This window comes from Hippoglossus hippoglossus, chromosome 12, assembly GCF_009819705.1.
Source record: "Hippoglossus hippoglossus isolate fHipHip1 chromosome 12, fHipHip1.pri, whole genome shotgun sequence".
NCBI lineage: Eukaryota > Metazoa > Chordata > Actinopteri > Pleuronectiformes > Pleuronectidae > Hippoglossus > Hippoglossus hippoglossus.
In genome coordinates this window covers 14,851,929-14,877,623 of record NC_047162.1, presented here as the reverse complement: position 1 = coordinate 14,877,623, position 25,695 = coordinate 14,851,929, and the positions used below count along the sequence as shown (strand labels likewise).

Sequence of the window (25,695 nt, the reverse complement as noted above, 5' to 3'; positions counted from 1 at the left end):
ATTAGAGTTGGCATTTGCCTCCTGCATACCCCAGGTGGGTACTGTCGTGTGTGCAAGGTTAACTGAACGCAGACTTGAGCTAAGCCACCAAGGAACTCTAAGCTAGCTTGGCTCGACATGCCAACTCTTTCTGCAAATCTAAATCTCCTTGCCCTGGGTTTTTGTCTTGCTCTGCAAAGCCAGACAAGGAGTTTCGCTGGTTTTCTCAAATGTGCTTTAATAGCCCAGAGGCTCTCTAGGTGTCTTTCCACTCTCAGGTTTTGATTGGCAGTGCAGGGACTCAGGCAGCATTACCATAGTTATCGCACCACACCACACGCCTAACAGCACTCAAAGCCCCCTGAGCTGTCTGTCATGCCTCTTAATTTGCAGATGAGTTGAGAGAGGATGAAATACCTGAGCGGGGGTTGGACCGGGTCATCTCAGGACACAGACGTAGCTTAAAGGTGACATCAGAGAGTTTAGCCACTGGGTCATCCCAAAGTAATTCACAGAGAATCTTGCGTATTCTTCATATGTCAAAATGTATTAAACCCTAACCCTAACACATCTGACCATTTAAATCAGGTTATTAGTGACTGATATGAAGCAGTTTACCCTACGCCCCTTTTATCTACTATATTACAGCTGGAACATCCACTAAATCACCTCCGTCAATTAAGGAGGTTCGCCTCTGTCAGTTTGCTGGTTAGTTTGCTTTATTAGCAAGATTTCACAAAAACTACTTGGCAGATTCCCAAGAAGCTTGGTGGAAGGATGTGGTACAGGTCACGGGAAATAACCCTTTTAATTTTGGCATATATCAAGGATTTTTCGTTTAATTTTCATTTGAACATAGAGGCTCATGTAACTGGTGTGAGGGGGTGAGCATGAGTTCACCGTGCCCGTGTTAAAAGCAGGTTGAAGTGGGTTCGTGGAGCCAGCTACAGTTTTTAGTGATTATTCTGTATTTTGAAAGAAAAATTAAAACCATCCACTGAAATGAACTTTGACCTTTGGATTGTGCATTTAATGGAGTTTGCCTTATGTTTATTCCTATTTTCTCCAGTTCATGATCTTTCTTGACACTCATCCATGTTCTCTATCCATCCCCCCCTCTCTCTCTCTCCGTCTCCTTCAGACACCCATGGGATGGATCTGTTTGCGGTTGCAGTCCATGAGTTCGGTCACGCCATTGGCCTGGTCCACACCTCCGCCATGGAGTCCATCATGAGACCGTACTACCAGGGTCCCGTAGGAGACCCTCTGAAATACGACCTGCCCTATGAGGACAAGGTCCGCGTCTGGCAGCTCTACGGTACGTGTGTGTGTGTATGTGAAGGGTAATTTTCATTTCCTCCAATAAATCTGCTTTCAGTATTACAAAAAGCACACACGCATTATTACACAGTAGTCCAGTACCTGATTAGAGTGCGGCTTGAAACTCATCTGAACCAGAGAGAAATCCAACTGGACCTGAACCCAACAGGTACAGGAACCCGATGCAGTTAATATAAGCTGCACTGACTTTGTGTTCCTCTGTCCCTGACACTTGGCCCGACCCCAATTCAATTCAAAATGATTTGTCCTCACCCGGCCTGGGCTCGAGTTGGGTCTCCACTCTCTCTGTCTGTATAAGTACTGGGGACGCTGCTGTCAAAAACAGCTAAGTGGTTATATAACTATGAAGGAGCTGTGACGTAAAATGGAAGTATGACATTCATCAGAAGTCAGTGTGGAACATTTTCTTGTGTCTCCACCTGCCTTGCCCTTTAAAGTCATTACCGGAGATATTAATTTCCATCATTATCTGCGATATTATCTCATTATGAACAAGGAATTTACAGTAAATACTGGTTAATTTTGATAGATCGTAAAATAAATCTCTGCTTCTTCTCTGATAAATCCTCTGTCTGTGTGAAAACCGCCGTGGAGACGCACATATCTGCATTCACCGACACTTCCTCCTCTCCTCCACTGACCATGACTCAAGAGCCTCTGCTGTAATTACGTGTGTGTGTTCCCGGGGCAGCGGCGGAGGCAGCTTCTCGCCGGTGGCAGCTCAGAATACTGAAGATACGGAGACCTCCTCATGCAGGAAGCAGTTGATGAGCTCTGTAGAGCGAGGTTATTGATTTAATGAAAACAGGGATGGAGTTAATTGGGCTTCGCTGTGGCATTTGACCTTATAACGCCGCTCCCTGATACAGGAAAGCAGCGGGGTTGAGAGAAGAGAATGATAAACATGAAGAGAGAGAGAATGAAGTGCTGGAATAAGTGGCGAGGGCAAGTGAATTGAATCAAGTTGAGGTGGAGTGAAGTGGAGGTAAAACTGCAGCAGAGGAGCCGCACACAGTATTCGCTATGTAATACTGTGGTACAGAATAGGAAATTAATGACATTGCAAAAGAAGAGAGATACAGAAAGTAACTATGAATCAGCAGAATTTTACTAAATATGTTGTAAATTCTCTTCCCAGGTGTCAGAGACTCGGTGTCCCACACCATCCGACCAGGCGGCACCTCGCAGACGGCTGAGCCTCCCGTCCTGCTCGACCTTCCTGAGAACAGGTCCAACGTCCTGTGAGTAAAAAAGCTCTGTTTTTTTCACATGCAACAAAAAGTTACTGGACTGTACTCGCACTAAGAAAATCCACCCCAGCCTCTTCGATAAAACGCAGTGACCCAGCGTCACCGGCGCTGCGGTTTAGCAGATGTTTTCCGGGCTTCACTCGCTGCGGATCTCATTCAACAGGACACTGCCTGTGCTTTAATGGCCAGAGGAGCGCTGGTGGACCCGTTTAGACCCGAGTGATCCGATCGAACGTGGACAGATGGCTGCTTGGGTCGCACTTTTCTTTCCGAACCGGAGATAAAAGTAATCGATCCTGACCCAAACCCGACAGGCAGTGTTTTTTGGGTCCGAACCCAAACCGAGCCCAATGTTTTCCCAGATTACAGATACATGCGGTGTGAAAATAAGTCAAGTAGACAGCCCAGCCAAACGTGACCGAACCCAACCTCAACCCAGATATCATTTCAAAGTTTTACGCCAAACCCAAATGAGCCTGGCACCAACGGGGCTCGGGTCGAGGATCCACACCCACAAACCCCAAGATGCATCAAGGACGCTTTTAAGATCTGATCACTCAGACCACATTTGGAGGTGGTCTGGGACCCGGGGCCTAGTTTTAACATCCGTCCTGTGTGATCTAATCGAAAAGTGGTCAGAGCTAAGTACAGGACCGAATGCGTCCTGGATGCGTCACATTGAGAGATAGCTGGGACACTTTCTTTTGACTGCATGACCTCAAATGCGTCGTGAGCCACATTGACGAACCGTGAACTCAGCTGACGTCCTCTGACCCGCCGGCAGTTTCACTATGAACCAAAGGGATCTTTACTCTTCTCAGTGTTTCTCAAACAATGATTTATTTGTGGCCTCTAACATAATATTTATATGGACCGATACATGTGGATCTTCTTTTTCTTTTGTTCAAGCCAATTTCAAACAGGGTCATATCGAAGAGGGTCAATACAAATCAGCTGTATCTTGGTACCTCAGAGATTTCTCCACACACACACACAACTTAGAGAGTGCTGCTCTATGATGGCTTCTCGTGCACACAAATACACATACATTCCTTGACTGTGCATGTTTACACAGTCATTAAAAGTTAAAGCAATAACAGAAGTTCAGCTGCATCAAATAACAACGCTAAACTTTTTATATAGGCCTCACCCAGGTGCTGTTTATTGCAGGGAAACTGTAGTGCACGTTGTTACAGAGATATTTCTATTATTTGGATTGTTCCCTGTACGTCAGGATGATTAAGTTGTGATTGTATTTTAATTTTCTCACTTTTTTTTACCACTTCCACTGAGAGACGATGTTATGAATCTGTGCAGGAACTCGCTACATGTGTTGTAAAGAAGAGTTTTTTGCCTCCTGATATGAAATCATGAGGTGTCAACAAAGCAAATTGGCTCAGTAATTTGGAGCCTGCTCGTCTAATTAGGTAATTCCTTGCAGCAAGTCGGTCGGCTAAGAGGCAGAAGTAATTTTTTATTATCAAGGATAATTAGACTTAATTTTGTCTTATCAATGTATTTTGAATGTACATAAACACGCACACACTCCCAAACCACCGAGCGCTAACCTTAAAGAAGTCCCTCAAGAGGCCCGAGCAAAACAACTTTAGAAACCTGTCTTCATTTGGATTTAAATTAAAGCTTCTTTCCTTTTCTTTTCCTCCACCAGCGAGGCAACGTTCCCCTCCCCCCTGTCCGTATGTTTTTCTGCAGGATTACGCAAAAGCTACTCAACAGATTGCCACGAAACTTTGGGGAAGGGTTTTGATTGGGTCAGGGAAGAACCCATTGATTTTTGGAGCGGTTTTGGTTAAGGGGATTTGTTTTCATTGAGGTGACACAGATATTTCACTTGACTCTTGTTCATGGTGACCTTCACTGTCTGTACGTCAAGTTTCGGGAAGATGTTACTGTAGAATTTCTGAGAAAATCAAAGGCAAAGTTGGCTACTTTTTCGTTACGACACTCATAACTTGCTCGTATTAAATATTGTTTCATCATGCCACAATGAGAAGCTCTGACCGGGCCTCCTGTGCTAACCACTGAGCAGTGGTGTGGTGCTATTAGAGCTCTGAATAGAGACCTTTGTTGGTGATACAAGGCCTGGCAGGCTCGCGCCCACAGCGTCGTGGTGCTAATGGATTCATCATTGGCAGGCCGACCACATCGGGGCTTTAAATCCGTGATAAATGCACAGAGGGACTTCACCACATCGACGTGATAGAATCTCATCTTTAGCCTGGTGTCACCGACTCATGCAGGTATCCAGTCACAGAAGAAGTGGGAATAAAATGTGGATACGTAAAAAAGATGTCGGACGGGAGTTTCCTCCTCCATCAGCTGCAGAAAACATCATTGTTTGTAGTTGTTTTAAAAGTTTAAAGTGTTGTAAATTGTGCTGGTTCGACCAAGACGTTCTTCTCCCCTCGTTTCTAATCCTCTTCCTTCTTTCTTCACGTCTCCCAGGCTGGCGCAAGATGCCCCAGACAGATGCTCCAGTCACTTTGATGCCGTGGCCCAGATACGAGGGGAGGCTTTCTTTTTCAAAGGTACAGCAGCACAGAGGGAGAAGAGCGAGAGACGCAGAGCTGCAGAGCTGCGTGGGAAAATAATATATATTAAAAAAAGAAAGAAATTAGCTAAATGAGCGGAAGTAAGATAGCGATAAGGAAAGAGGATGAGAGAGAGAGAGAGGAGCTGAGGGGGGGTAGCAGCTGTACAGACACCCAGCTGAGCCGGTTGAGCCCCGCCAACAGACCCAAAAATTACATCAGGCTTTCATGCCTGCGCCTCTGGAGGGATCACCCCCGAAGCCTTCCACCCAGAACCCAGACGAGCAGCACGACTCGCAGAAGCTCAGCAGCAGTGTTAACAATGCTGAACTTTAATTGACATTTTGCAAACCTCTCTTATTTAAAAAAACTCTTAAATCTTTTACATTACTTATATGAACACTGGACATTCAATGTTTAGAGATCATTGCTACACTAGCTTTAGTCTTTTCTTTTTCTGACTGTATGTTTTTCGTTATTTTCAGCCATCAGGTTTCAGGAGAGGATTTGTTTGAATCGAGGCCTGATAATCTATCTTCTAAAATCAGATGATGTTTTATTATAAGATGATTTTGATGAACATGCCAAATGTAAACATGTACAACATATATATGTTTTTGTAAATATGTACTTTATTTTCACTATTATTGTTGTTATTGTTATTGTAGGTTTAAGGATAAATCATTATTATCAGCACTGTTGGCTCAGAGTTCATGAGTGGACAGTTGTGAGGGAGGGTAGAATGTGAACGATGCAACGAAATCATTTTGGAAAAGTAATTTCATGTTCGAATTTAATAAAAATAGAGAATACAAAGAAAGAATGAAAATGAAAAGCCTGGGAAACAGTTCAGAGCAGGTTAACGTCAATAAGATTTCTACACCAATACCAGTGACAGCACATTAGATGAATTTACATTTGCGCTGTTAGGAAATGCACAAAAGATAACAAACAATAACATCTCTGGCCTGCAGCCTGAATGTGGCTGCTTCCCCGTACTCACACCCGTACCTTTCCTCGTAGGAAAGTACTTCTGGCGACTAACTCGAGAGAAGCACCTGGTGTCTCTGCGTCCTGCACAGATCCATCGCTTCTGGAGGGGCCTGCCGACCAACCTGGACGGCGTGGACGCCGTGTATGAGCGACCAGGAGATCACAAAATAGTATTTTTCAAAGGTACAAACCCATCTGCATTTCCAATATGTCGTCAAATTTCCTAGTTTTTTCAATAGTGACAGTGAGAATCTGGAATCATAGGAGCTTCTCTCTCTTTTTGTCAGTAAATAAAAAATAAAAATCAAATGTTCATACTTTAGTACATACTGTATTTTTAGTGACAGTACATCCAGTATATTTTTAAACTGCTGATGACCTCGCGTCTTTCTGAAGAGGCTGTTCACACCTTCCATACAACTTGACTGGGACTGTGGGAGAAGATTAAACACAAGAGTTATAAACTGAATAAAAAAACACAGGTGCAGGAACAAGGGCACAAGTCGGTGTAAGATTTTCAACAGTCTTCCGGGCAGAGAACGTTCGTCACTGGCTGCGGATCAGAAAATATGTCTAAACCATTTAAATTTATTATCTTTTTGTCCTTCACATGTCTTACAGGTCTCTCATCATTTCAGACGTATCATCTCAAGTGGATACGCCGTCTGTTATGTGTGATCTTTACGATTGCTAAGTCGATTTTCCGTGTTCTGCCTCTTCAGGTCTCAAGTACTGGGTGTTTAAAGACAATATCGTGGAGGAAGGTTACCCTCGTCCGATCAGTGACTTCGGTTTGCCCTTGGAAAGCATAGACGCGGCGTTTGTTTGGCTGCACAACGACAAAACCTACTTCTTCAAGGACAACCACTACTGGCGCTACGACGACCACCTGCGGCGCATGGACCAGGGCTACCCCAAAGACAGCACGCTGTGGAAGGGGCTGCCGCTGCATCTGGACGACGCCATGAGGTGGTCGGACGGTGAGTGGTCGATTGGGCAAAACATTGGTTTGATTACAAACACGAAAATAAACATGATAATGACACATCTGACCATTTTCCAGCCACTTAATGAACCACAGTTGAATCTTTACAGACACAGACACTTCCTCTGTGGTCCATTCATGTTGTTTTGGTTCAGCTTTTCATGTTCTCCTCAAAATAAAACTGTAACTACCAGGGGATCTTTTAACATCATCATCAGGTCAAACTTGTTCTTTGTCCAAAACAGATTTCCCATCTGCCTCAGTTGTACCTTTATTTCTAATAAACAAAAAATGCTACCATGCTCAAAGAAAGAAAATTCATGTTGCTGTCAGTATAAGTCTCAAAATACCACAGACTTTTACACCTGGAATACTGAGACACTCAAGTAATAATAACTGATGTTGCACATCGCACAACTTTTTGTATTTATTCATTTGCATCTACTTCTGTCACTCCAAGATAAGACATTCCACCAGATAAATATATTCCCTATTTCAGTATTTGCTGTGACTCATACAGTTTGTTTTATTTGAGTTTATTTTGTCAATCCCTGTCTGCATCCGTGCACATGCTTTTGTTTGGCATAGCTGCGGTTTTCAGATTAGAGGCACATTTGCATTTGATTTTTTTTTTTTCTTCTTCTGTTTGTGTTTTGTTTTTTTTCTCATTTGAAAACATATTTTTTTTAAACATATTCATCTGTTATTCTGACACAGCGAACGTGATCTTTTCTGCCAACACTCTGCTCCACATTCACACAGTCGAACACGTCCAAACCTTGGAGCTAACCCAGTGTAATCACAGCCAGCGTCAAGGTCACAACGCCTGCTCCCATCAAGCAGCCACACTCATCTGATCACGTATTCATGTTAATGGGAAGGTCTAGCGTGGGGCAATTGTGCAGCATTTTATTTTCTGTTAGAGTCTTGTGTGTGTGTGAGTGTGTTTTATACTCTACTTATACCTTTGTGAGGACTACTTTAGGCATAGACCCTACAGAGTGAGGACAGTTTTGGCTGGTCCCCGCTTTTTCAGAGGCTTGTTTGAGGGCTAACACCTGCTTTTATGGTTATTGTTAGAATTAGGTTTAGCTAGGGTACGGGTTAGGCATTTAGTTTGGATGGTTACGGTTAGGGTAAGGGGCTTGCAAATACATTATACCGATGAGTGTTCTCACCAAGATAGAGGTACAATAATCTCTGTGTGTGTACGAAGCTCCGGGTGGTGCTACATTTTAAAAATACCCAGAAAAAAGGAAAAGCAGCCCCTGACTCCTGAAATGTGAGACCACTCTCAGCTGGGGCCAGGGTGTCCCTAATCCCCCCCCGCAGCATGTGAATACAAGGAAGCTCTTTCCCTGTCAGGTGTTTAGTCGCCTGTGTTCTGTCTCCTCAGCTTGTAGACTCAGAGGTCTCGCTCCCAGCTCTTAGATGTTGGTACACACGTGCATGAGCGTGCATGTGTGTGTGTGTGTGTGTGTGTGTGTGTGTGTGTGTGTGTGTGTGTGTGTGTGTGTGTGTGTGTGTGTGTGTGTGTGTGTGTGTGTGTGTGTGTGTGTGTGTGTGAGAGAGAGAGAGAAGAGGCCAATCGCACAGTCCCAACCCTGCTGCACCTCCGGCTATTATCAGCACAGAGCCTGCAAGGGTAAACTTGGAAACCTACATGCACAGGCGCACATAGGAGGACCATGGGGCCCGGGATCTGGAGCCACATCAAAGCCAGCCCTCTGTTTGTCTCAGCAGCTCAGGATGAATGTGAAGAGAAAGGAGACAGAGGGGGGAGGGGGGGGAGAGTGATGCGACAGCACGGAGGAGAGACTGCGACACCTCTCGATGAAAGATGAGCAGAGAGATGTGAGGGATACCTGAGGAAAAAGATGGAAAGGACAAGGAAAGGGAAGAGAGGAGATGTTAGAAGGATGGATGGCTTGACTCAGAGGACGAATAGAGGAATCATAATAGCTGCTACAATCTCCGGAAAATGAGAGAATACAGCGTCGCATTTGTCAAAACAAAGTTACGACATCTGTTGCCACAAAGTTTGGAAGTGGATCCTGCATTTTTCATACGAGGGGTTTTAAAATAGGAGGGTTTCAAATTTTAGACAGGGCCTCAGTCCAAAAATCCGACTGAACTTCCTCTGAACCGAAACAGTCCCCTGGTTGTTTTCACGGTGGCAATGTTTGGAGAAAAAAAAGAAAAAGCAAGAGACCAGTCAGCAAAACTGGCTGCGACAGAAATCTCTCTACAGCTACAGATTTCCCTTCAATCTGTTGTTGTCTTATTGTCGGCAAATCCACTGAAAATACCATGAGCAACAATGAATTTATCCCACTAATAACTGTGTGTGTCTGTGTGTGTGTGTGTGTGTGTGTGTGTGTGTGTGTGTGTGTGTGTGTGTGTGTGTGTGTGTGTGTGTGTGTGTGTGTGTGTGTGTGTGTGTGTGTGTGTGTAGCCACAGCCTGAAATAGCTCATTCCAATTCCGTTGTCCAGAAACGAATACAAACAGAGAGCCACAGTCTCAGTCACATGCGCCGTCATTACCTCAAACCTGGGAAATGCAGTAAATTAGGAGTTGGTCCCATACGCACAGTACAGCAGAATACTAACTGGCATATTAATCCCAAACTAACTAGTGCAATAAATGCAGTATTTAGCCCTGTTTCTTTTTATTTAATTTTGCAGCAGCAGGCTGGAGATTAAACAGTTTTTGGGTGAGATGTTTAGTTCCTGAAATTACTACACGAATACACACACACACAAATATAACCATGATACCTGCACAGAAAATGTAAGGAGCTTAAAGGGATAGTTCACCGGAAAATTTAAATTCACTCATTATCTATTCACCACTATGCAGATGGGGGGGGGGGGGGGGGGGGGGGGTGAAGTGTTTGAGTCCACAAAACACTTTGGGAGTTTCAGGGCTAAACGGCGTTGCAGCCAAATCCAATACAATTGGATTATTATCCCCAAAAAACAAAAGAGCCCTTTGTTTACCTGTTTTTCGCACATGAGCTCTAGAAAATGTCCGTGAAAGCAGCTTTTGTCGACTTCACTTGCTCAACATTGCTGCGATTTTATCTTTAGTATCAAAAGAAAAACTCTTCTCAAACTGATTCAGGGATTTGTTCACCGACTTTGACGCCTCTCTGACTTTTGGTCTCCGAGGAAAAGAGAGAAGCTGGAGAAGACTGTGGCATTCAGGCCTCTGGGCTCTGTCCTCCGGTAACGATGACAGATGGATAAGGAAAACACCAGAAGAGGGAATTGGAAGAAGTAGAAAAAACGTTAACTGAAGATCTTATTTGGAAGAGATTGTCAAGTCGAGTGAGATTTATTTATGCAGCACATTCACAACAACAGTTGAGCCAAAATGCAAAGGGAATAATTACAAGTGTGGATAAGAATTAATAAGATGGAATTAAAATGTTTGCAAGAGAAAAACAGTAAAAGATAAGGTTAGAAAGAAGGAATAAATGTAAACATACCACTCTGTGTTCAGGTCCTCGACCAACGGAAGATATCAATTTGCTCTGATTTCATCATCTTCTCTTCTTTCAACACCTTCAACATGACACCTCAGAAAATTGATTTAAGGTCTATAGATTTTACTGAACTAACACTAGCCCCAACAAAAAGAATGTTATGACCGCAGCTATCACACTGAAGCTATTTCTTCACATTGGCTTTGAAGGCTTTGTTCCTAAAACGTGGTATTTCCACAGCGTGCAGTCTTTTTCTCGAGATTCTGTCGGAGCCTTTTTTAGTATTTTGGTGACACTAATTAACTTAAATATACCACAGTGAAAGGACCGGCGCAGTAGGGGGAGTGTCGGTAACGATCAAGTGGCACGGTGCAATTACGGTGTCAAGAATGCCCACCAGGAGTTTCTGTGATCTCGGCTGTCCAACAGAGAGCCGGCGAAGTTACCACACACTCACATGTATTTTAAACCCTTTTATGAATGTGATCCTCGTGTGTTTTACTTATGTATTCTTAAAAAAATTGACATTTGTGTCGGTGCAAATAAAACTAGATTTGAATCAATTAAAGTAGCTGCTGTTTTCATATGGAGAGAAAAGAGTCGACTGTTTAGGTTGATCGGGAGGTTTTAGTTTGAAGAATCGTTTTATTAGGAGACTCAAAGCTACATTTTTATCAAAAAATACAAGCAGAGTCAGAATGATCATTGTGTTTTCAGGCCACTGAAGGAATAGAAACAATAATGTCTTCAGTTGTCCGTCTGACCCATTTTTGTTAACACAATATCTTAATAACACCTTGAGGGAGTTTCTTCAAATTTGGTACCAAAAGTCAGTTGAACTCAAAGATGATTAGATTTCAATGGTCAAAGGTCACGCTGACCTCTTATTGTAAATGCAGTGTGTCCCTGGAGGGACTGAAACTGCACTGGTCTGTGGACACATACAACTTTTAGCAAAAAATTTTCAACATCATTATTGTTAACTTATATTTGCTTTAATTTTGCATTAGATTTTCCATGATGAATTTGTTTTTCCATACACATCCCGCTGATATGCATCTTCTGCAATCGCAATCAAATTATTCTCCTTGCATCTCAAGTGTGTGTGTGTGTGTGGGGGGGGGGGGGTAATAACACTGTGAAAGTGCTAAACATAAACACTTTCTACTCTGGATCACTGGTTCACGAAATTAAGGCCCTTGATGTTTCTACGTGTTCTGAGCTTGTTGTGTGCTTGAGATGAGAGCAAAGATAATTCTGTTGATAATAAAGAACACACAGACACTAACACCCCCCCCCCCCCCCCCCCCCCCCCCCCCCCCCCCCCCTCTTCTCTCTCCTCATGAAGGCTCGTCCTATTTCTTCAAGGGGAAGGAGTACTGGAAAGTTCCAGGCAGTGACATGGAGGTGGAGGCAGGTTACCCCCGCCTCATCGCCAAGGACTGGCTGCTGTGCACGGAGATGCAGTCGGACTCTCCCGACACGGAGCCCAAAAGCACGGAGACGAGAGTCAACGTGCACCATCAACCGGACCACGCGGAGAACGGGTACGAGGTGTGCTCCTGCACCTCGGACTCCGCCCGCCCCTCCACCTCCCCCCTCTGGCTGCTGCCACCACTCTGGACGCTCTCGCTGGCCCTCAGCTCCGAACTGCTATGATACCAAAGCACGGGACCAAGTTCCTGAGCTGACTGGTGGAGGGCCAGTGGACACAATCCTACAACTGGAATATTTAGTTCTCATTTTATCATTTTTGCTCTCGTTTTTGTTATTATTTATTTGGCGTTTGGTCCGTAAAGACATCAACCTACCCACAGCGCTCTATAAATGTTTATTGAAGGAAGAGATAAAAGGACTGAACTTATAAAGGTCTTTCTCACTAAGTCACATTCACATTTAAACAGCAACATTCTATGTGCAGCACTTTTTCTATCCCCCACACCAGTCGTCACAGCCATCAGGGGCAATTTGTTGCCTTGATATCTTGCCCAAGGTCACTTTGGAATACAGACTGCAGGAGCCAGGGATCGAACCACCTTCTGGTTCGTGGACGACCCACACAAGGGAAATGGTTATTGATTATTTCTCGTCATGAGCACTGATCGATGTCTCCACACACAGACGGATACAAGCTTCCTGGGTTGTAGGTTAACAACATGCCGACACACACTGTTGCCTATATTATTAACTGACAGCAGGTTGTTTCACCAAAATTGGTTTAAAAGTGCCATAAACATATTATCACACTTCCCTCTGGTGGTATCTGAGTAAACAGATGGTTCATGTTTCTGCCTCCACCCCAAATCGATGGAAGTGGATGGAATTTCATTTATGCTCTTCAACAAGTTGTGCATCTTTGCGAAAAACAATATCAGTATTAGCTCAATGGACAGATCCGTCTGTCTGTCTGCGTTGATTTTGTCCCTATTTGTGAACATCTTAAAGTTTACATATACGGATAAAACAGCCAAAACGGAGCAGTACCACCGGAAATCATGGGGGGGCAGTGTTGCCAATAGATCAAGTGAGACGATCATAGGACACTCGACTCTGTGCTGCCCTCTAGAGGACGCATTATGACAACCATGCTAACGTGAAGGATGCTTGGAGGCATGTGGACAGTGAAGGCAGCACAGATGAGCATTTACTCTTGATCGCCCACAGAACTCTAACTAGAACAGGACTATGTGCATTTGCAGGAAACCACCACAGAGAAGTGAGCTTTTTTGAATAATCTTCAGTATTTGAGGGAACTGACCCTTTAATAAACCCCATAATCCACACATATCCATCACTGTTCAACGTGAGGTCGGAACCAGACTTAAGTGCTTGTGACGGCTCTGACTCTCGCCGACAGTTTGAAAACTTCTTTACTGTGAGAGCGAGACAGATGCTCGCCACTTCTTTTTATTTTTTTCTTCTTCTAAATCCCACAGCGTTGCTCCGGAGTGATGTGCTGCTGCTCATGACTACATTTCCATGGTTTCATTATTTTCACCTCTGGGTCGGAGGTTGTCCCTGCTCTTGGTTCTCTAGTATTTTTGTGTCAGATTTCCCTGTTGACTTTTTACATTGCTTGGATCAGGTTATAGAGTTTATAGAGGCTTTTTGTGACTGTTGGACAGTTTCCCTCTCACCTCTTCTAGTCCTTCTCCAACATGGCGCCCAGATTTATTCTTGCTGTAAAGATATATTTACCTATAGACGGATATATTTGAGTTGAGAGGTGCTGCAGCGGCTGCATAACCAAGTGGGCTGTGTATATTTTAAGCTGTGTTTTCTAATGTAAAATATTTTTGTAGAAAAATAAAAGGATCTGACTTTATCGTCTTAGTGGGGTCACATGAATTTGTATCAGGGTTATTTAAGCTGCTTTCAGACGTGCAAATGCAAATGTTAGGGTCGGTTTCTCCGAACGTTTTCCGTAAACCCTTTGTAAAATGTCTGCAAAATGTCCGAGTGAGAGTAATCAATCTTACGTCTGTGTCGATTATTCAGTGTCGATGAAAAGGAACCTGGGTTTGAGCTAGTGGTAAACCACATTGTGTCAATCCCACTGCACTAACACACACACACACACAAATGTGTTGACATGTTTCTTAAGGAAAGTAACGTCACCAAATCCCAAAATACTGCTCCGATGTCACTATTACAGAGAACAAAGATAAAAGCATGACAGGCCTGTCGAGTCTTCACACACAAACACCCACACACACACAAACACACACACATTTAAGTAATGTCTCAACTATGCACAGACACAAATTTGTGCATGTTTGTTCCACCCAAAGCGCCGCGGCTGCACCCCCCCGCCAAAATGGATGCAGACCCAGATCCCTCATTCTGCTTTGAGGTAGAATCTAGTTTAAAAGTTTAAAAAGTCACCCAGTCACTACTTCTGCCGACAGCAGCAGTTTTCCTTCCCTCACTTGACACAGTCAAGTGGTGTTAATTAACTGGTGCAGTTCAGCAGCCAGCAGGAGGGCACCTGCACCCACAGGCGAGTGCAGGGGGGGGGGGGGGGGGGGGGGGTCACTTTCTAGCCGCACGTCCTGTAAGATGTGATAAACAGATCGATTAGATGTGTTTGATTTGGTCATATTGGATGTTTAGAAACAGGAAACTGGGATTTTAAACACTGGAGATGCTCAAATAGAGGCATCATCCACGGAGCTTCCTCGACAGTTGACACTGTCACAGCTTGAGCCTCCAGATGGGCCAGGCAGAACCAATCAATCACTCTGCAGCTGAACCACTGAAGACTGGAGGAGAGCCGAGGAGCTGCAGTGGGAGGGTTTTCTGGAAGAAAGCGTTTCGGTAAGAGGAGAAAACACGTGGACTGACAGTGAGTGATCGCAATAGACAGGGTTAGAAACGGAGAGAGAGGCAAACTGAAAATAGAAGAGTCAGCAGCCACAAGAACCAAAACAGCAAGACGACAAACAGACGTGAGGAGGGGTAAAAACATAATTTAATGTCATCTCTAGACAGCGGCAGAGATAAGAAAGCAATTCAGCCGTACAATCATAATTGGCCACTTGTTTTTATTACAAAATGGACTTGTTTTATTGGTAATGATTTTACAATCTCACAAGTTCTATAGGATGTACTGTCCGTTCAGATGGAAGACGAATCTCCATTTGCTCCACAAGAATGAAGCCAAAATATCCCGAAGTCTGTGAAAGTCAGTCTCGGTTGTCAATCATGACGTTTGACTATTTTCTATAGCATCACATAGCTAATTAAAACCAAACTTAAACGTACAATATGTAACTTTGGCCCCTAGGGGTCACTAAATCAAAACAACAGCATAAGACCTAATTTGATGACTTTGAAATGGAATCATTGGAGTCGCTGTCTTCACAGGACAGACAAACAACTCATTCCAAACAGGCAGGTTCAGAACGGCCACTGCACCATTGTCTTGAAACGATCCCTGAATAAAAGCCAGAGTTTAGTATCAAACTTCTCGTTGTCAGACCTGTGACAAGGACACAGTGAAATCAGTAACACATGAGTTTGCCTCAGACAAGGAGGTTAGTGCTCTGCAACAATAACTCTGAACCTCCCTCTATTTGTACCCCACACAGACACCTCCACCTCAGTGTGTCTGGTGTTGGGTTTTCAGACAGAGCCCGGGTCATGGGGGAGAGGAGCAGCTGTTGTGTCTGTCCATTTTGCATTTCGCCTGTCATCACGAACACACCTCAGCCCTGAAGGCCTGGAGCCCCGGAGCAGGAACCCCCCCACCCCCCCCCACCCCCCCGAAGCTGGCACAGGTGCAGAATACACAACGTGGACCTCTGCATATCTGACAGGGTGCGACACTCGATCCACAGGAGATGCTGCGAGCAGACAAGATGCTGGAGTGGTTGTTTTTGAACAATGAAAACACTGACGTTTTTTATAATGTGAAAGAGCAACTGTCAGACTGTAGGACAAACAAATGAAATCAGCACATGCATGAACACACTCTGGGGTCTGGAAAATGACTCTTAAAGGAAAGTACAGCGAATAATAATAATTACAGAATTTAGTGTAGTTCCTCAACCAGTCAAAATATTACCAAAACTGAGGTTAAAATAATCATAATCGTGTTTCAGATGGATAATGAGAGAATGTGGTAGGATATTAAGTAACAAATATTAAAGTGAAGCTTTCTGTACATGTTTTAGAATTTTCAACAACTAAATAAAAACTTTTTGAAATAAAAAAAAGTAAGAGAAAAATTTGGATTTTGCTAAATCAATCAATCAATCAACCGAACCCGTTTTACCTTTTTCAATAATTTAACTGTAAATGTGTAGAATAGTAAAACCTACTGTTCCATTCACAGCTATTCATTGGTGCTCTGCTGCCCTCTGCTGGTGCTAGGATATAAGATTTTGACATTAGTTGTCTTATCACTAATCATTTGCAAATTCATGTAAAAGAATAAAATACAGTGTGTTCTGCATTGTTTTCATCAATCTTATTTAATATTAAAGTAATGAAAAGTAAAAACAGTAACTGAAAACAAGAGATAAGCCTCTAATCTGCTTGGAGCCATGTATGTGCAGGACTGTGTTGTTCATATTCATATTCCACATGAAACGATTCCACAATCAATAAAGAAACTAAATTAATTTTGTCTGGACGACGGTTGAAGAACTTTCAGCAGCTCTTGAATTCCTCCTGAATGAATCTTGAACAAACATATTTTACTTCAGAACTTCTGAAATAAACTAATCTCTGCATGAAGCCCCATCTGTTCTCTACCTCCTCTTTTTATTATCCCCCTTTCCTCAGATGAATAAACGTCCTTTCAGTTTCCTTCTACCTTCTAATCTTCAGCCACCACATCCAGACTCAGGAAGTTTTTCTCCCTCAGTCAATCCCTCTGTGCCTCCTCCTCATCTTTCATCCCGTCCTCTTCCCGTATTTTTGTCCTTCTCTTCGTCTCGTCTGCTTACCTTTCATCTAATTTTTCTTTTTAATCATTTCATTAGTGTCTCTCTCTCTCTCCATCAATTCCTTTTCACGTTTCTTTTCATTTGTCATGCTATTCGCGCTAAAAGTCCAAAAGTCATTATTTGCTTTACATGAAAAATGTCTGAGCGTTGAGATGTCCTTGATCTGGCTGCACTTTCAGCACCAACAGGCAATTTGTTTCCCTCGTGCTTGAAATGTTTTCCTTCTGAATCTTAATTTTCTTTCTCCTCACACATCTCTCTTGTCTGCTGATGCAACAGTGATATTGCAGCCTCGTACTTTTTCTTTTTAAGTCATAAGCTGCTTTCAGAGATTCAACTGAACTCCGAATTTCGCAAATGTCCGACTGAGAGCCTCCGGACTTTCTGCAGATTCCCTCCAGCCAGTCCTCTAGTAAATGATGAAAGATGAACGCCGTACACGTAGAAGACACTGATGAAGATGTCACAATCTTTCGGTGATAAGGTCGATGTGCTGCAAACCAGAACATGTGATCGTAACAGAATTCATACGTCACCTCCTGCCTCTTCCTGCTGCACCGGCCCCCTCATCTGAATGATGACTGAACGTGACAAACCTGAGAATCTCCTGCTGTGTTGTTTATGTGTGAAACTTCTCTGGATATCCTCCGGAGGTCGGGTCTAAAGAGAGGAGGCAGGATTTCTGGTCAATGCTGCAGCCGGCCACCAGGGGGTGATCAAGATGTTCAGGCTTCACTTTCGGGGAGCCGTCATGTCGTCCATCTTTATAACGTATACTGATACAAAGCCTTTAAACATATATATCAGTGAATGAGCTGTGTTATAACATGAACATTTCAAACACAACATCATACAATTCAGTATTGATATAATGAGAGGGAACCTACAACATGACTACATTCATTTTCAGTAAACACAAACATTACATTTACACAAGTAAGAATAAAGTCATTCACCTTCATCCATTTCTACACACGATTAGTTTTTGTGCTGGAATAAATTTCACTCATGAAGCATCTGACAATATATCAAATAAAAGCAGTTCAGAGAAAAGGCTGAAAAAAGATGTAAATACATTTCTATCCTTCTTTGGAAATTACATTATCCTCCTAACACCGGTGAAACAGGATTTTACATTAGGTTCAGAAAGGCTCATTTTCCCAACTCTGTGTGTCAGCATGCTCAGCAGACCAGGAGGTTATGACGCATAGAAAGTGCTGCGTCTTCTAAATGCTTTAAATATATATATATATCTTTATTTTCTTCTGAATCTGTTTCTGTGTGTACTGAAAAATTTGTCAATTTGTGTATTTCTTCATGTTAGTATTATTATAATTCATTTCAGGTTGATAATTGCTGTGTACTACGTATTAGATTATGTTGGTCAAAGGTCAAGGTCACAGAGACCTCATATTACTCTGGAAAGAAAAAGTATGTAGACAGATTGTTGGAGGTATACAGATGTACATATTAACATAAAGGTTTGTTCAATGAACATGAATATAAGGTATTTATATTTGTACATTTTGTTTATTCTATATATGAATTTTGGAGAAGTCTACTTTTGTACTTTAAACACTGGCAAATCAAAGCTTTAATGAAACTAAATTATAAACATATATATATATATAATTTTCTCTGCAATAGTCAAACATTGGTGAGCAGCATTATACCGTGGATGTTTGTTGAGGAAATGTAAATCTAAACGATGACGTCATACATGACGTCTCTATCAGAGAAGTTATAGATTGTTTTTCCAGAATCCTGGAGGAGGTTATGTACAAAGGAGGAAGAATATAAATAATTCACACTTTACTTTCTGTTTCTAGTCGCTCAAGATCCTACTTCAAGTGGTGGAAAGGTCACGTACAGAGACACATCCCTGAATCACCAGCGGCAGGCTCGTGCAGCTGCAGCTGAGACCATCTCATTGAAACTGTTGAAACCACAGCATTTCCTGTGCATTGAGATCTTTTTTTCACGTCAGCAGAACTGACACCTTAGAGAAACAACATGGCACAGATGCAATGCAGGAGAAACGCTGCAGAGTGTTTTGCAGTGTTATCTGTGATCTGCACTTAACTACACTGTTGGATTCACTGCAAATAAAATGGCAAATAAATCACCTTAAACCTAATGTAAAAATGTTGACAGTGCATTTCTGCATTTCCCACTGCAGCAACACCCCCACCCCCCCACCACACACCCCTCCCCCGCCTGCTAAAATACCATTCGCAGCAGCAGATGTGAGTAATGTCTTTTCTACATGAGCTCGACTCTGTGGAGGAGCTGCAGAGGTGACACATGCCGCAGGTGTGAACAAACCGAATTCCACGTTCAAGCCCGAAGTTGATTTAAGCAGAGGAGAAATGTTTCAACATGCCTGCAGTCGGAAATGCCTCACGCACACACTCTTCTGCTCTCTCACAGTGCAGTAACATCCAGATAGAGCTGCATCAGTCTGCTCAGGGAAATGATTCGGTCCAGTTGGTACGTCCCAGACACAACTTTCCAAATTACACAATTATTCACTGCTACACTGAGTTCGTGCTACTGAGCTTTAGGTTCAATATCTTGTCATGGTTTCAACTTAAAGACGGAAAGTCTCACATCCTCGAATCTGAAATTTAAAGTAAGCACGACAAAGGTCAGAGAAACAGCGAAAAAACAGAAGAACAAGATTCCAAGTAATTCATCACTCTCAGTTTTCCTGATGGCTGAGAGGATTTAAATGAAGTGTTTGGTTTGACAGAGCAATAAGGAGCCAACAACGTCGTGTGGATCTCTCTGGCGTTAAACACATTTTGAACGAATGCTCCCGGTGAATATTTAGCTTCAGGATGATGCAGCTGAAAACTTTGTAACCATGTAAAACACACAAACTTCTTGTTTCCTTTATGTGACCGTGGGAACATTTAGGATATTCTCCTCGTCTAAAGTGTTACTAAGGTCGACTCAAGTATCACTGTGATGTAACCTCAGGGCCAAAAGCCCTGAGAGAGTCATGTCGCTGGTGCCGTGCATCACCCACATGACTGAGAAGAAACTTTGAAACCACACTGGTCGAAAGTGAGAACAAAAGGTCTTACTGACCTCAATGTGTTTTTCTTGAATTTTATTATGGGTAATGCATTGTGTGGTCTTATGAAGTATTGTTTTATTTTGTGTGCTATACATAGAGATAAGATAATATTACATCATTTATGGATCACGTTTAAACGAGTCAGGAATATTTAGGGGACTGATATCTCTGATTATTGGACCTTGGCCGTGGTTTACACTCTGGTACGTGTCGCTGTAGTTCTTTAAAGTTGCTTTAATGCTGTAAAATTCAACTGTTTTACTGCATCATTATTCAGCTTGTTCCAGCTCTTCATTAAATCTAAATGATGTTTACATCGATGAAGTATTCAAACCCCTGATGACCACTGTGTTTTGTTGTGTCTGCAGCATTCCACCCTCGTGCATCATTTATATACATGTACCCTGCATAGGTCGTGTCTTTGAGAACTCTGAAATATTCATTAGGATTTGAAACCAAACAAAACAAAGGCAATACTGATTTAAATTAGAACTTTAGCTTTGATATATTTTTCTTTCATGTAGGATTCAAGTGACTGGGCTGTAAACTTTGAATTTTCTCCTCCACGACCCACAGTTGTGCCCCCCCCCCCCCCCCTCCTTCCTCCCATCGGCCTTTCATGTGAACGGGCTGCTAACTGCTGGCTCCATCTGAGCGCTCGTCCCCCTCCCGGGGCACTTAAGGTAGCATGAAGGGGGGGGGGAGGGGGGGAGGAGGCATGGGGCCAAATGGCTTCATAGGATTATCAGCCCTGTAATATCCCGGCTTGTCCTCAATACACAACCTGAAGCTGCCAGGAAGGGACCTGTTTGTCTGCTCCCCCCCCACAGGCACTTTGAAATTCTGCTCAGCCGTCCTTCAACTTGGACCTAAACAGGAGACCAGGGAGCTTTTCAGGCCTGGTCCGCAGGCCGGTGCGTCTTCATGTGCAGAATCACAGCAGCTGTTGTGATCGTATGTTGGAGACCAAGCAAAAAGAGGAAGTAGAGAAAATGAAAGATGGATTTAAATTATTCGAGATTTACGTTTTCATCTAATCTGACATCTCTTCTGGTCATTTTTACGTTTCTCTGTGATTTCACCCCCAACGTACCAGCAGCCAAAGTATAAAACAAGGTGACACCAACATTTACCCACAATGCCACAGTTTGGAGACAGAGCGTGTGAACTTCACAACAAAAGGCCTCAAAACATCAGGTAACACTCTTTACCTGCCCCCCCACTCGGTCCATCCTGACTACACCCCCCTCGGCTGTTTAGACTCCGCCCTCTCTGTAATAACCAATCAAGGTCAAGGCTCGAACATCTCAAGGATAGAGACCCCTGATGGATCTGACTTCAGAGTTAGAACTTCTGACAACAAGGCAGCACTTTAGTCTCTGAACCTCAAGGATCCACTGGGAGAACTCTGAGAACAGGACTCAGTAACATGCAACACTTCTCTGGTGAGTTTACGTCTCAGTATTGGTCTTTTCTGTGTAGAATGAACATGTGCATCTTTATACTGGATCTAGTGATGCACATAGAGAGAGGTATTTAATGTAATGCTTTGTTTTTGGGCTGTAGGTCAAATAATTCCAGTCTTGCAAGATGCATTTGGTTATGAAGCATTAAAATAGTTGTGTAGCTTTTCCCCCCAGATTACTTTCTTCCGTAAAATGCACATTCTTATTATGCATTGAAAAATGAGGAATTTTACTGTTTTGAGAGGAATAAATACAGAGATCAAGCTTTTCTATTCTGATCCCCACAGCACATAATAAACTCTGATCGCAGGGAGATATAATCTGGCTGCTTTGTAAGAATTGTTTTAAAACTCTCTACCTCCAGCTGCAGAACTGTTAAGATGTTTATTTCCGTTGTGTCCTCAGACTCTAAATCGAACATGAGCGTGCCTCGATCCCCTCCAGCAGCAGACTCATACCAGCAGGGCAGCATCAGGATGATCCTGGAGAACGCAGACCTCTGGAAGTCCTTTGACCACATCGGAACAGAGATGATCATAACAAAGCATGGGAGGTAAGATCAGTCGATTACTGAGCTGGGAATTGAGGGTAAATCTGGCTTCTTGAAAATAGATATATGTGAATAGTGTTGCAAAGCAAAGAATTTGTACATATTCTACAGTTCCGTGTTCAAGGATCACAACAATTTGATTCCACTTGCAAAGAAAACATTTGAAACCTTCCCTGGCTGATGATTTTGTGTATTTGTTTCAGGAGAGTGTTCCCCCACTGCAGCGTCAGTCTGACCGGGCTCCAGCCTTTTGCCAATTACATCGTCATGATGGACATGGTTCCCGTAGACAGCTTCAAATACAAGGTAAACACACGTGTATCATTGCACATCTTTAAATTCAGGGACTCAAAAGTGTGTGTTTGTTGGAAGCAGCAGTTTGCTCTGCAGCCAGACTCGGCCCTCCCCACTGTGGGCCACTCCGCTGCATATCAAAGCCTTTCATTGCTTCCTGTTTGTGCACTCACGGCTGGAGGCCCAATCAATTAGCATCCCTCCTTATTCACGATCAGTGAGTGAGGGGCAGTCGACCATCCACAGTCAACAGCCTCCTGCATCAACTGATGTGGCCCATTTGGTCACAAATACTGCTCTTAGCACACACTTGAAAACAATGAAGTACACTATAAAGGTTTTAAAGTACTGTAGGAGAGCTGTGAATGAGTTTACAATGGAGGCGACTGGGGAGAAACAGGGATTTTTACGATTTACGCTAAAAAGAAATCTCATCAAAATCAAGGAGCAGAAAACAAGAGCCTCCCTGAACCCCCTGTGACCGAACACCACAAAGAACATCCTTGTGATTAATAACAAAAATAAAGATTTCCTCCACCACGAGAAAAAAAAATCACGTTTCATGAAATTGATTGATCAAGTCTCGTCCTGAGGTCTCAACACTCACCCTTGCATCCCTCCCCCAATTTCTCTGTAGTGGAAAAAGGATCAGTGGGAGGTCGCAGGGAAGGCAGAGCCCCAGCCCCCGTGTCGGACATTCATGCACCCGGACTCCCCTGCCACAGGAAGTCACTGGATGAAGCAGTCGCTCTCTTTCCTAAAGGTGAAGCTCACCAACAACACCTTGGACCAGCACGGCCACGTAAGACACCACCTCGCTATTTTTAAATAATCATACGATGCTAATTATCCATCTGCATTTGGCTCACTCCACTCTTCCTTTTCCCTCATCAGATCATCCTGCACTCGATGCATCGCTACTTCCCCAGGTTCCATGTGATACAAGCAGACAGTCCCTACACCGTCCGCTGGGGACCCTTCCAGACCTTCTCCTTCCCTGAGACGTCCTTCACTTCAGTGACGGCCTACCAAAACCCAAAGGTGCAGACCGACCTTTGAAAAACACACAAAAGTTTGATCAAATCTGCAACTGGCAGGTCACAGAAAAAGAAACCAAAGATTAACAGTGAGGTATCTTTGTCTCTTTTCAGATTACCAAATTGAAGATTGACCACAACCCTTTCGCAAAGGGGTTCAGAGAGGGAGGCACCCACTCCCACGGCAAAAGGTAAGAATTCATTTGCATGCAGTCAAAAGCAACTCTGTGCTACTTTACACGTTTCTGTGAGTGTAACGCAGGGATTTAAATGTTTTTATCTCTCCATAGGTGTCGGAATGGAAGCCCTCCTGCAAAGAGAGCCACGCTGGACAGGAAGGCTCTTTGTAGCACATCTCCAGGTACGTTTTTTAATCAACCTACACCAGCAGATACAAACCCTGGGGGTATTATCAAGTATTTTCTGTAAGCAGCATTCCAATCCCTCTGACATACCTGTGAGATCCTACATTAAACGTTGTATTTCCCTTTCAGACCTGCAGAGGATGCCCTCCACCTCTCAGTCGGTGCAGGCGGAGAAGGATGAGGCCTCCGTGCAGCCGTCACCGAAGGGGGGTCAGCTCTCGGCCTGGGCGGTGGAGCAGGACCCGTCGGAGAGGCTCCACGCTGAGCCCCTGGAGCTGCACGAGTACGACTACAGCTGCGAAGAACAGATGGTGCCTGCGTCCGTGGCACACCAGCCCTACAGGTCTGTGTTCAGACACCTAGGATGAGATGAAAATCCAATGAGGCTTAGAGCAGGGAGATCAAATATAAACAAGAAATAAAGCAGTAACACGAAAATGTATTAACCCTATAGTCAGACCAGTTTATGAAACTCACGACGATGCATTAAAATTAACCCAGACATCACTTTCTTTTCTCCAGATCTGTGGAGTTCGCCAGATTCCCCTTCCCGTCCAATGATGTGGATCCAGCGCTCCCCCTCGTCCACCCCCCTCCTCACACACTCTCCACAGCGGAGCACGGAGCCCAACCACCACACACCTACCACCACCACCATCAGCACCACCATCACCACGGCAACACAGCGGACTGGAGCCAGTACCCTCTCTTCTCGTACTCCTGTTGGTGAACTTTGACCCTTTGCAATGGGGACAGCGTCAATGGAGGATAATGTCACTAAGGCCTTGAAAAGAATGAAGAAATGCTTTTGTTATGAGCAGACCAGAAACGGATAGACCACTTCTATGGTTTGTGTTAAACATGTGTACAAAGTTTCACATATGTCCAGGACCTCATGTGTAACCTGGGCAGAAATCAGGGTTTTCTAAAATTTAGATTTATGTTCCTGCAAACGTGCTTGAGCTTTCACAGGTGTCTGTTGTAAATAGATGAGCAGTATATAGATTACTGTTTGTTTTTAGACGTTTATACTGTATATTGAGCTGTTTTCAGAAGGTAAATAAGTGAGAAATAAAATCTGGAGCTAAAAAGACTGTTGAGGTGAAGAGTCAAACATCAAGAGTTGTATTTTCTTCAAACAAAAAAATGACTGCATAAAAAAACTGAATTTTTATTCAACATCATAACTGTGTGAACATTTTTATTCAGACAGGTCATCGTGTATCAGTCATATTAACATCAAAAAGTGACATGGTTTCATATTCAGGTTTAGATGCTAAGGAAATAAACAGCCCAATAAATGGAGAACGACGTCCTGTCTGCTTCTATTTCCAAGTGGTAGGATCAGATTGAAGGACACAGCTCATCTGATTCATGCGATCCACTGAATACATTAAAATAAAAATGTCAACATCCGAACGTGAGTCAGAAACCCTTAAACCAATAATGGTTTACAACGAACGTCAGCAGCTCTGCAAAGCTTTATTTAGGCACAGCAGCAGCATTGCTTTAGGCTAAATGCTAACTAGCTCTCAGTGAGCACGTCTTGTGTCATCTTAGTTTACTTAGCGTGCCAATTACCAATATATATAAGTACAGGTTATTGTGCATTATTTCTGCAAATGTTTAATCATGAAACAAATTATTGGAAGATCTGACATGTTAATTATGAAAAGCTGAAGGATCACATGACATTAATATCTGTCAAATTTCATGGGAATCCATCCAATATTTGTTAAGATAAGTGATATTTGATGGGGTATTTCAGTCTGAACCAAAGTGGTGGCCCAACCAATCGACCGTCATCACAATCCATAGAACCAGTATTAACCTGCCGAGCTCCAGTTACCACCAAGATCA

General features: G+C 43.3%; 2 protein-coding genes across 2 annotated transcripts in view; both read left to right on the top strand.

The window, feature by feature from the left end:
- LOC117772088 (matrix metalloproteinase-17-like) overlaps positions 1 to 13,914 on the top strand; it is a 55,789-nt gene extending 41,875 nt beyond the window's left edge. The window contains exons 5-10 of the mRNA XM_034603031.1: positions 1,121 to 1,297; positions 2,459 to 2,561; positions 5,037 to 5,119; positions 6,146 to 6,298; positions 6,838 to 7,095; positions 11,938 to 13,914. Coding sequence (XP_034458922.1) covers positions 1,121 to 1,297; positions 2,459 to 2,561; positions 5,037 to 5,119; positions 6,146 to 6,298; positions 6,838 to 7,095; positions 11,938 to 12,248 — 1,085 coding nt within the window. The 3' untranslated portion in view covers positions 12,249 to 13,914. The remainder of the gene's footprint in view (positions 1 to 1,120; positions 1,298 to 2,458; positions 2,562 to 5,036; positions 5,120 to 6,145; positions 6,299 to 6,837; positions 7,096 to 11,937) is intronic.
- Positions 13,915 to 21,893: 7,979 nt separating this feature from the next.
- LOC117771694 (T-box-containing protein TBX6L-like) lies at positions 21,894 to 24,973 on the top strand. The gene is made up of 8 exons (XM_034602372.1): positions 21,894 to 22,142; positions 22,343 to 22,445; positions 23,071 to 23,235; positions 23,328 to 23,474; positions 23,585 to 23,661; positions 23,761 to 23,831; positions 23,965 to 24,178; positions 24,358 to 24,973. Exons 1-8 carry the CDS (start codon positions 21,970 to 21,972, stop codon positions 24,563 to 24,565), a joined length of 1,158 nt encoding a protein of 385 aa, XP_034458263.1. The 5' UTR covers positions 21,894 to 21,969; the 3' UTR covers positions 24,566 to 24,973.
- Positions 24,974 to 25,695: the final 722 nt, after the last annotated feature.